Source organism: Neopelma chrysocephalum, unplaced genomic scaffold (assembly GCF_003984885.1).
Source record: "Neopelma chrysocephalum unplaced genomic scaffold, ASM398488v2 Primary Assembly neopelma1_22, whole genome shotgun sequence".
Classification (NCBI taxonomy): domain Eukaryota; kingdom Metazoa; phylum Chordata; class Aves; order Passeriformes; family Pipridae; genus Neopelma; species Neopelma chrysocephalum.
Window position 1 is genome coordinate 8,664,686 of NW_020897689.1, and position 11,727 is coordinate 8,676,412.

Genomic DNA, 11,727 nt, shown 5'->3' on the forward strand with positions numbered 1-11,727 from the left:
TCCCGGGGTGCGCCGCGCCTGTCGCAGCGCCATCTCGGGGTGGCCGAGGGCGGTCGGGCAGCGGCGCAGCTGCCGCAGCGCGGACCGGGGGAGCACGAACGGGCGCAGAAGGTCCGTGCTCGGGGCAGCGGCGAATGGCCCGGAGGCGGCGGGATCCCCGCAGGATGCCCGGGACCCGCGGGCCTCGGGTTTCTCTGCTGAACAAAACCCCGATGGTTTTTCGGTCTGTCAGCCAGGTATAGGGCCAATGGTATCTCACCAGCCACAGACTGAAGTGGGAGCTCACAGGTGCCAGCACACGGAACGTATTTTTTTTGTCTGTGCGACAACAGCGGCCTCTCCCTATAGATGGGCACCCTGCGGCCCCTCGGCACCCGAGCGTCCCGCTCCAGGGCATCTGCCAGCTCCAGAGGATGAGGAGCAGAGCGTGCCCTTGCAATTTCCCACATGTGGACCAGCAGGACTCACCCCACTGTCTCTGCTCGCCTGCAGCCGTGTATCTTTCTTCCTACGCTGCCCTTTTGTTCCCTGCGCAGCCACCAGTTCTCAGAAAAGTTGTTGGAGCTTTACATTTGTGACTGCTGCCTCTCGGATTTAGCAGAAATTCGAGTTCAAAAGTTTTGGAAAAATGTGCAATCAACCTCTTCCTTAGTAGATATTGCAGGTGTTTTAGTTCATATTTGCGTGATTTTAATCACCCCCTTTATTAATATTTCGAATGAGATCAAGTGATAGAAACGTCTGTATTAGCACAAAATACTACTATTGTAAAAAATCAGCATCGATACAGCTGTAACTAGAATCCCGAGCATCCTCAATAACGTTCTCGGATGTTAGTGCCACCCGGCACCTCTGCGTGTTGTCAACAGACAACAAATAAAACCAGCAAACGCAGAGCTCGGCATTCCTTATCCCCAGCCCTGCTGCCCACACTTCTTTTATACCGGACAGTTCTTAGCTGCTCAGAGTTCCACTAATTTCCCATCTTCCCGTACGTGTGTAATGATGTGCCGGCGCCTCCGTAGGTGATTTTAGGAGCACAGGTAGGATCAGAATAGGATCAGACCTACGAGCAACAGCCTTAAGCAGCCTTACAAGCCGCAGCGCTGTGCTGGGCAGCGCTGTTTCCCGAGCCGCCTCTCTTGTCTACCTGTGCAGTTACTAATTCCCTATGGCGAGCCCAAAAGATGCCCAACCTAATGAAAGCTCATCCCGGCACAAACGAAACCCGCAGTTCCCATTTCCCCGCGCATCCCGGCGAACGATCCTGCTCGCGCAGTGGGTGGCACGGCCGAGAGCCGAGCTCCAGCCGCAGGGACGGGAACATCCCCGACATCCCCGGGCTCTCCTGCGGAAAGTGCTCCGGTTCCGGGGCTGAGCAGGGCGCCCCGCTTCCCTCTCCCTCCCGGCTTCCGGGGGTATGCTGCCGGGGCCTGGAGGGAGTGGCATTTCCCCGCTCTCAGCCTCATCCCCGCCTCGGTACCGAGCGCGGGCGGGAGGTAGCGTCCCGTAGGCTTTAAGCACAGGGTTTAAGCCTGGAATAGGGGAAATCCTGCCTGATGCGAGACGCCTTGGGAGCCCCGCCACCGCAGAGCTCGTTCCCAGCCTCCTGCAGGGAAGCCTGGGTCTGGCGGCGGAGCGGCTCTCGCCCGGCCCGGGACACAGTCCCCGGGACACAGCCAGTCCCAGGATACGGCCAGTTCCGGGACACGGCCAGTCTCCGGGACACGGCCAGTCCCAGGACACATTAAGTCCCAGGTTACGGCCAGTCCCGGGACACGCCCGGCTCCAGCCCCACCAGGCAGGGACACTTTTGCCTCCGGCACTCCTAGGCCACCCCATCGCCCGCCCTCCGGTCAGGCACAACGGCGGACGCCTAAGCCCGTGGTCCTGGCGGTGCGCAAGGCCCCGCCTGCGCGGACGAATGGGCTAAGAGCTCGCTGCGCACGCGCATGCCCCTCTCTTCCGGCGCTGCGATGGCGGACAAGGAGTGAGTGCTCTCCCCTCCCGCTCTATCCGCCGCCATCTGGCACCATCCGCCGCCACCGCGCCGCCCGGCCACTGCCCCCGCCGCCCCCGGGCCGCCGGGCCTTCGCCAGGGCCGGCGGCGGCGGAAGGGGAGGATCCGGTGCGGCGGAGATAGAGCCGGCCCGGCCTTGCTGTGTCTGCCGGCCCTCGGCGGGGCGGGAAGGGGAGCGGGCCCCGGGCGGGCCGAGGGTGCGGGCTGGGCCGGCGGGGTCCTCCGGGCCGGGTGGGAGCGCGGTCAGGGCTGTGCTGGGGCGGGAGCAGGGAGGGATCGCCCTGGAGCGGGAGCTCGCCCGGGTGATTGTGGCTCTGTAAAGTCTGCGCTGGCGAGTTTTGCCGCGTCTGAGACTTTAAAATCTCTGGGATAAGAGGCAGCGGGCAGAAACTGATGCACAGAAAGTTCCACTTCAATATGGGGAAGAATTTTTTTGCTATGTGTGTGACTGATCACTGGAACAGTGATGCCCAGAGAGGTGGAATCTCCCTCACTGGGCATATTAAGAACTATCTGGACATAATCCTGTGCAGTGTGCTCTGGGAGCAGAGCAGGGTGATTGGACCAGATGACCCACTGTGGTCCCTTCCAACCTGACCCATCCTGTGATTCTCCGAATTGCCAAACAACTTGAAAGTGCTATGAAATAAATTTCAGAGTGTTGCCAAATTTGCTTGCCCTTTTCAAACACCTGTTGAAATGTTTATTAAACAGAAATTCTCTTTGAACCGGTCTTTGTTTTATTACAAATTGTACTATAGCAAGGTAAGGAAAAAAATTTGCCACTGGGGTGGTGTCAGTCTGTGCAGTCATCCATCCACAAAGGTTGTGTGCAGCTCAGCAGTTGGTCTGTCAGGGTTCCTTGTCTTGAAAGGGGAACTATGCAGGTTCTGAACCCAGGAAATCACCTAGTTCAGTCCAAGGGAAATGTCCTGGGACACTGCTCTGGGCCTGGGAACAATGGGAACAAGGAAGACGCTGCAGTGAAGTGTCTGGAGGCAGCAAGGCTTGTGCATACCTTGTGTTAAAGAGGCAGCATTGATGTTTGTTGTACGGAACAGTGTTCTTTGGGTTTCTTCATCTCAGCTAAAAGAGGTGTTTTTTGTTTCTGTTTCTCCTTAGAGTAAAGAAGGTGCCCTCTGTGCCCGAGAGCCTGCTGAAGAAGCGGCAGGCTTACGCGGCCATGAAAGCCAAACGGCAGAAGAAGATTTTGGCTATAAAAAAGGTGAATATTCATCGACCCCTTGATTAAGATTGTTTGTCTGTTACAGTATCAGTTGCTGCTACTGCTGATGTGATCCAATACATGGTATTTAGGACAAGTGTGTTGATATTTTCTTCAGGATTTGGACTAAAATATGCTTTTTTTGGTTGATAACAGACCAGTTCCAGGTAGTCAAGGTTCAAGTGTACAGTCGTCTGTCACACTGAAGTTAGTCTTGTACAAGGCAAGAGGTTACAGACTTTGTGAGGGTGAGCTTGATGCATGATCATAGAATCACAGAATGTTAAGGGGTTGGAAGGGACCTTAAAGATCATCTAGTCCCGATCCCCTGCCACGGGCAGTGACACCTCCCTCTAGATCAGGTTGCTCAGAGCTCCATCCAGCCTGGCCTTGAACACTTCCAGGGATGGGGCATCTACAAAGTCCTTGGGCAGCCTGTTCCAGTGTCTCACCACTCTCACGGTAAAGAATTTCTTCATAATATCTAACCTATATTTCCTCTCTTTTAGTTTATACCCATTACTCCTTGTCCTATCCCTACAGTTCCTGAATGAAGGGTTGGGAATGATAACAGTGTTCAAGGCAGAGTGGCACTGCTGTGTAACAGCCTACCAGGCTCTTTGGAGCATCAGTGAGGGTTGTTCTGAGGTTGTATCTGTGAGATACTTAATCTGTGTTATTCGTGTGAAGTTCTAGAATGTGGCACATTATTTGAAGGTGATTTTATGTGTTTAAAAGCTTTATGTAACCCTAAGCAATTCCCAATTTATTGCAGCACCGTAAGGCACAGAGAAAACTCATCTATGCCAGAGCCCAGGCTTACCACAAGGAGTACAGGCACATGTACCGGCAGGAGATCCGCATGGCCAGGATGGCCCGGAAAGCTGGCAACTACTATGTCCCAGCCGAGCCAAAACTGGCATTTGTGATCAGGATAAGAGGGTAAGGCTGAGTACAGGTGTAAGCAATTTTATGTTCAAAAGCACTGGAGTTAACTTTCCTGTTACCTCTGTGTTTTGACAGCTTACATATGTAAATAAGATCAAACCTTCCACCAGTGGCTTGGGCAGTGGGTGGCAGTATGTTGTACACGCACCAGAGGTGTTTGTAATAAGTGTCAAATCATTTTGCTGGCTGGCTGTTGTCTTTAGGAATCCCTGATTTTTAAGAAGACAATGCTGCAAATATGTGCAGACAGTTGTTCTGTCTCACCTTGAGCTCAATAAAATTACATGTCCTTATTCCCAGACACTCTACTGAACTTTTTTTCAAGTGTTTGTTTAATTCTTCAGTAAGATGTTACAAAAAACTAGCAGAAGATGTGATTGGAAGAATTATGTTCAGGAGAGTACAAGGCTAGTTCTAAATTGTTTCAGTACAATACTTTCAATTCATTTCATGGAAGTAGATATTTTAACTTAACATTGAAATATACAGAGATAGTAAGTTAATTACTAAGCTTGCTTTGTGTCATTGGTGAAACAGTGATGCTTTTTTATGTGGGAACAGTGCTATTGTGTCTTTTTGAACCTGTTCCTTAGTGTTTCTGGGATGTTGATAACTGAGGATTTTCCCCTCTGTTCTCCAGTACCAATGGTGTCAGCCCTAAGGTCCGCAAAGTGTTGCAGCTTCTTCGCCTGCGTCAGATTTTTAATGGCACATTTGTAAAGCTCAACAAAGCTTCTATCAACATGTTGCGGATTGTGGAGCCCTACATTGCCTGGGGGTGAGTGAAATGGCCAGTTTTACCTAATCAGTGTGCAAATGTTGAGAGCCTTTTATGGTTTGCTATGCTAGACTTGCAAGATATTTTTATCTTCAGTGTGCTTTCCTTCCTTTGAATTGAAAACATGGTTAAGGAAGTGCTTTAAGGTAATACTTGATGGATATGATTGCACTCTCATACTGGTATTCTTGGGAACCTGGTGTGAGTAAAATTTGTTTCCCTGTTGCTTTTGTACTTACATTTGGGATGTGCTGAAATGATCTTTAATTGTTTGTAACGGGAGTCTAAATCAGGGATGTTAACCTGGAATGTGCCTTGCAAAGACTTAGAGTTCTTTTTTTGAACTTGACTGTTGCAGGTACCCCAACCTGAAGTCTGTGCATGAGTTGATCTACAAGCGCGGTTACGGCAAGATCAACAAGCAGCGCATCGCTCTCACTGACAACCGCCTGATTCAGAAGCGCCTTGGTAAGCACTGCTGAGCAAAACCAGGCACCAGCTTGGTGCCTTGGGGTGATCAGTGCTGAGCTGGACATCGGTCCTTGTGTGTCTCTGGAGTATACTGGAGTTTAGTTAATATCTCTGCTTCTGTTTTAACTGCTTAACACAAAACAAGCTGGAAGTAACTTCTGTTATAAAATATTGAAAACTGGTGTAAAGAATCAAATATTAGCATTTTAAATTCTCAATTTTAAGTGTAAACTCCTTGACCTTTAATAGGTCAGTAGATCTTTCAGTAATGAAAAAACGCTGCAGCAGGAAAGAATCATCATACATGGCTTTGAACTTTCAGACTTAATGTTAGACATTTTGTCATAGACATTTGTGATCTGGTAAACAGACTGTTTGCACTTGCTGAAAGAAGAATTAGCTAGTAAAAGCAATGAGTGTATTTAGTAAAAACGAAGGGTGGTGATCAATTGTTGGGATATGGACTGCTCCAGGAGGCTCCTTTTGCAGTTGTGCCACGATAAATGAAAGCAAACGCTTTAATCTCTCCCTTTTTTTGGCTCTTGATTTGCATTTTGCTTCAAATTAGGCTGTGTCATGTTTGTTCCTTTTCCAGGGCAATAGATCAACAGATTATAAACTTACAAGTATTGCATTATAATCACTTTTCTTTTTACCAGTGTATTTTATGAGCAGTTAACTTGGAACATGTTGCTGAAGACTGGAAAGGCATTAAGGAAACATGCTGTTGCATTATTCAACAGCCTAACTAAATAGTTCAATGAATTTTTGTGGGCCACTCGTAGCTGTGGTTTAAGTGTATTTAATCTAGCTTTTCTTGAAAGTACTTCCCCAAGATTCACTAAGGGTAGTTGTTTTTTGTTGTTCCTCATTGCTGGTTGTGAATATTTAACAGTTGAAACTGATACCTCTTTCCAAATGTACCAACTAAATGTTGAGTTGACTGCAGCAAGTCCATTTTAAATGGAAAAGTCAGTCATTAAGTTTCATGACTGAGTGACTGCTTTCTGACTTCCTGAAGTTTCTCAAAATAAATAGGCATGACAGTAACAATGTGATAATTTTTAGCTTGTTATTGACTAGTGGTTCTGTAGTCTTTCTGAAAACAATGTTTCTGAATTTTAGGAAAGCTTGGCATCATCTGCATGGAAGATGTGATCCATGAAATTTACACTGTTGGCAAGAATTTCAAAGTTGTGAACAACTTCCTTTGGCCCTTCAAGTTGTCCTCTCCTCGGGGTGGAATGAAGAAGAAAACAATCCACTTTGTGGAAGGTGGAGATGCTGGTAACAGAGAAGACCAGATCAACAGGCTTATAAGGAGAATGAACTAATGGTGAGATATTGCCAAGGGCAATCCACTCTGCTCTGTAGGCTGCTGCCATTATTGTCAGACATTTAGGATTAATAGATGCTCACTCATGCTTGGGTGGTACCTACAGTATAAATCTACTTGGACAATACAGTGTTCTCGTTTTATTTTTGAAGTTTTACTTAAGCGTAAACATTTGTGAAGAACTTAAATTATCATAGTAGCTGATATGTTTAGGAAATACAAACATTACCAATAACTTGTTTTAAAACTTTATTTGGTTTTAAGATGGGAAGCCTTGAGATCTTGGCTAAAACTTTCAGCCCTTAATAATGAATTCTTAATCTGACTGAAGTCTTGTGGTTACAAGTACAGTGTTTTTTCAGGTTGTCTATAAAAGCCTGTTTAGGACTGGTCTAAATTTTCAGCTTGTTCAGGCTTCAGAATGATTCAGTTAGAACTTTCATGTATAATGACCAAGATGGTAATTTTGAAAGACTGATTTGCCCATTTGAGTTGTCTGTCATTTAGAAATGGGAAGGATTATCAACACTTAAAGTAGTTCACAGTGACATCTGAGTCCTGAAGGTAGGATCTAGTTCAAAGGTAGGATCTAGTTTAAACGATCTGTCTCATCTATTGTTGTCACTCTGCTGTTGCTGCTTTAGTGAAAAGTCTCAGCTGTTCAAAGCCAAAATTTTTTCAGAGTTTTTGCCTTTGCTTTTTACACACTAAACCAGCTTTGGTGTTGCCCATACCTTATTTTAAGTCAAGGATAAATGCCCTTTTAGTGTGACAGGTATGCTGGAAGAAAACTTCATTGTCTTAGGGTGCTTGGAAGGGATAACAGTCAAAGACCCAGTTCTCCCCAAATCGATTCCTCCAAAGCCAAGAAGGTTTTTTGGTTGGCTTGTTGGGGTTTATTTGGGGTTTTTGGTGATGTTTGTTTGGGTTTTGTAGGGTTTTAGTTTTCCTTTTACATCAGATATGGAGTTTACTGAGGAATTCTTCACTTCCAGAGTGTTAGTTAATAAAAAAGATGCGTAATGTTGTGAATTTACAGCGTAAAACAGGTGCAGTTGCTATTTGGGTGAGTTCTCAGAAATGAAAGTTTCTGAAGGGAGGAAAGTTTTGCTTTGCTTTGTTTTTTTTCTCAAGTCTTTTAAAAATATTCTTACAGCCAACAAGTCACAGCAAGCTGAGCTCATTGAGGTCTGATGTCTGTCCAAGGAGCGAAAGGAGTTCTAGGAAATACTTTCTGTTTGATTGACAGCTTTTATTGAAGCTTTTTTTGTAGGCTGCTGTCTTCTTCAGTTTTCACTCCCCCAAGCTTCTTGCATGTTTTGTTGTTACCTCCATCTTTGAAGTCAGCAGTTTTAAAGCACTGGTTACATGGCACTTTAGGAAAATAGTTGCTTACCGGGGACAGCGCTCTTGCGAAGCTCTTTAGGTCAACTGTGGGAAGAAGTGGGTAACTTTGAGAAGCGGAATTGCTGTAACGTTTGGTGTCTGGGGTGATGTTATGTTACCCACACTAGTATTGTAGAAATTTTGCTGCTGGTGGCAGAACGTTCAGTATTGGCAGATGTTTCCCTGAAGTAAGTGCATGAGGCTTCATAACCAAGATTAGGGAAAACTAGTTTCACCCTATGCTCCTGTCTGGTTTTTGAATATAAGATGGAAACTGCTGTTTTTTAATGGAAACACTGCAGCTTTTCCATCAGGGTAGATCTTTTCTCCATCTTCCCTGCCAAACATCAGATGTGTACTGGTGGTCTTGTTTTTAGTAGCCTTTCTACAGGAGGGAGGCTTCTAGTTCGCTATTGCAGTGTAAATGCCTGTGAGAGTTAGTACATTGGCAGAGAAACTAGGGATATTCAGCTGGTTCCTCGTGTTTTTTGTTGGACTTGTAGCTCAGTATCCCACTTAAGTGACATACATCGGGGCTTTACTCCATCTTTTAATTTGGGAAGGGACCATGCAGTTTCTTACTTTATGCTTACAAGCAGTTGTTCTGCTTCGACTGCAAACATAAAACATATGTAACTTTGTATATCTAACATAATTGACTGTTCTTGTCTCTTCCACTCTCTACTCCTGCTGTTTTCCTACTGCTTTGAATAGAGTGCATGCTTAAAATACAAGTAGCTTACAGGTAGAAAAAAAAACCAACGTTGTAGTTTCTACTGAGGTAATGGGCAACTAGAGTAGTAGGTTCAAGTGATGTGCTGACAGTACTCTTTAAATACTGACATTATGAAGGGTTGTGTATCTGAAGACAAGTATTCCTCTTTCCTATATGTAGATGGTTTCCTACTATTTGTCTTTATTTCTTATTACTTAAGTGATAGTCTCGAATTAAAAAATAGACTTCGAGAACTGATTCCTTTATATAGATTAGGGGAAAAGAGCATAGTACTTGATAGCAAATTTTTACAATTCAGTAAATGCTGAATTTCATTTCTTTTCAAGCAAACTTTACAGGAACTCATCTCAAGTCAACTTTTTGGTTTTGTATGTATATAGTCCATGAAATGTGCTTAAAATGAAAGTGCAGCAAAAGTTAGAATATGCACAATGTCTCCGCACGTCTTTAAATATCCAGTTCAGGTACCAATGGTTCAAGGTAGAAATGTTTATCCTGGTAGGTCTGGCACTTGAAATCTGTGTTTTCAATGAAGAGATGTTAATCTAGAAGTTAGTTATTGTGTGGAAGATTACTCCAGTCTTAAATCCCGTGAAATGAGTGTTTTCAGCCCAGATTGTAAACTGTAAAAATGTATTACTTTCTCATGTGGCCAAAGTAGTTTCCAATCTATGTGTGCGTAATGATACCTTTTTCTTTTTTTCCTTGCAGATACAGATGCCCAGCTGCAATATTTCAAACTCTGGTCTGTTAATAAAACAAATCTTGCACAAAACAGCCTGTTGTCTCCCTTGGTCTCGTTTTGTGACCCTCTTCCGAAGTGGCAATGGTTGCCAGGTTCACTTTGGAGTAGTCTGCTTCAAAGAACCATGTATAGTTTGAATTAGCAGTATGTAGATACTGTTTACCCTCATTAGGAGGAAGAAAATTTGGAAGGATTTGTGCAGGTAGCAGATGAGGTTTTGAGTGGCAACATTTATTTTTGTTGTGATTAAAAATACAGTAAATTACATACTGAGCTGTATGCTGTGAAGGGGACAGGATTCCTACATAGTTGCAGTGCACCAAAAAGCTGTGTGAAAATTTTTCTATGTAAAGAAGCAGCAAGTGTAAATTTGTTCTTAACATCTTAAGGTCCTGATTTCAAGATTGTAATTACTTCCAGCACTGAACATCTTCAGGTATCTTTTACCAAAGGAAGCATGAAAGACTTTACAAAACAGCAAATTTTTCTAGATAATTACTCAGTTTAATTACATAATTTGTTTGCAGTGTTTTACTGCAGATCTTACAGAAGTGGAGACCGCAGGATTCACGAGGATATGAGCAATTGTTGATAATGTGTAGATGTAGCACTGAATAGATTTGAAACACTTGGACTGGTAAAACGTGTAACTCCATTCAAACTGATTTCTCATCTTGCAAGCATTTTACTGGAGGAGTCTTAGCCTGCCAAGGCATTTGGTGCAACAGAGGAACAAGTTGTGTCTGCTCCGACTGAAACACTTTTTTCAGGTACAGGCAAGCTGTATTCACATCACCAGTGAAAAATCTCCATTTAAAAATCACTGGCATTGATTTTTATTTTTTATGCCAGGTTGTGCAAGAGCTTATTTCTGCGCTTCAGTCTAAATAAAACTTTATAACAGCAATGCTTGTTTATTGATGCTTGTCAGAAGCTAGTTTTGGTTTAAAATAACTTGGGAAATTATGATGGCATGTTAACTAAAAATAGTTGAGTGCTTTTGTTTGTGACTGTGGTTAGGAATTGGCAAAAGGGCTGAGTGTCAGTCATATGGGTCACTGTTTCCAGATACTTGAACAGCAGAGTCCTAAAACCTGAACTGATAATTCCCCTGTTGTGAGTCGAGCTCCAAAATACAGTAACGTAACTTCTTGTGTCTAAATACGGAAGTACCGACACCTTTGTCCATTTAAGCTGACTGCACTAAATCAGAAGAATTTAGCATTTCCTTACAGCTATTCAGTGCAAGTAATTAGACTACTGGTACATGCTTGAAAGAGGCTTAATGAGTTTGAGTTGAAAACTATAAAAGTATTTCATCTTCATAAAGTGATAAGCTGTTTTACAGGGGCAAAAAACCATTTTCATAAAGTTGCTGGATGAAGGGAAAAATGGTGAAAAATAGAATAATTACTTTGCACAGCTAATGGGATTGATCTTGTAAGAGTACAATCTTACTTCAGTATTGCACATAAGGGCAATGAAATTTGCATGCCGGGGGGATGTACCTGAGAAAAGTCTGTTCAGTTGGTGGTTTGTCCATTACTTTGCTACAGAATTTTCAGTTCTTTGACTCATACCTGTGTTCCAGTATATTAACAGGAAAGCATGAATATAATGAAGCCATTCAAATGGATAGCAGGCATTGTATGATAGGTATAGAGAGTAGGAGATTGACTCATTAAATTAGTGCTGTAGGACCTTGTTTGGCTGATAAGAGTGCCTTATAGGTCCCAGATTTTATTTAAAGGAGTACATGGACTGAAGCATTAGTTGAGGATAAAGTTAATTTAAGTTAATTTGGTTTTCATAGTACTTAAGCAACTAATTTTTCTTGCCTGCCTCCGAAATCATCTCAGATAACAACTGCAAAATGTTAGTGTGGAAACTAATACTAAAGTGTAGCTGTATTTAAGCCAGTATTTCTATGTAGTTGGTCACCTTTTATAGTAGCATAGCTTTCAGGATTTTTGATATTGCTCTTCAGGCATCTCCCATAGTAGGCACTTACAGAAACAGCTCATAATCTGATGGCTAAGGGCACTAGAAAATGTGGCACTATCCACTTAATGCATGAGTTTT

General features: G+C 44.0%; 2 protein-coding genes across 2 annotated transcripts; one reads left to right on the plus strand and one right to left on the minus strand.

Moving 5' to 3' along the window:
- Nucleotides 1-77: 77 nt before the first annotated feature.
- LOC113972965 lies at nucleotides 78-1,844 on the minus strand. Its single transcript, XM_027694569.1, has 2 exons — nucleotides 1,771-1,844; nucleotides 78-1,701 (listed from the first exon to the last, which is right to left on the minus strand). The coding sequence occupies exons 1-2, from the start codon at nucleotides 1,840-1,842 to the stop codon at nucleotides 1,162-1,164; spliced, it is 612 nt and encodes a 203-aa protein (XP_027550370.1). The 5' UTR covers nucleotides 1,843-1,844; the 3' UTR covers nucleotides 78-1,161.
- Nucleotides 1,845-1,874: 30 nt separating this feature from the next.
- RPL7 (ribosomal protein L7) lies at nucleotides 1,875-9,677 on the plus strand. The gene is made up of 7 exons (XM_027694449.1): nucleotides 1,875-1,990; nucleotides 3,143-3,245; nucleotides 4,021-4,187; nucleotides 4,834-4,971; nucleotides 5,330-5,439; nucleotides 6,568-6,778; nucleotides 9,612-9,677. Exons 1-6 carry the CDS (start codon nucleotides 1,953-1,955, stop codon nucleotides 6,774-6,776), a joined length of 765 nt encoding a protein of 254 aa, XP_027550250.1. The 5' UTR covers nucleotides 1,875-1,952; the 3' UTR covers nucleotides 6,777-6,778; nucleotides 9,612-9,677.
- The last annotated feature ends 2,050 nt before the right edge of the window (nucleotides 9,678-11,727 follow it).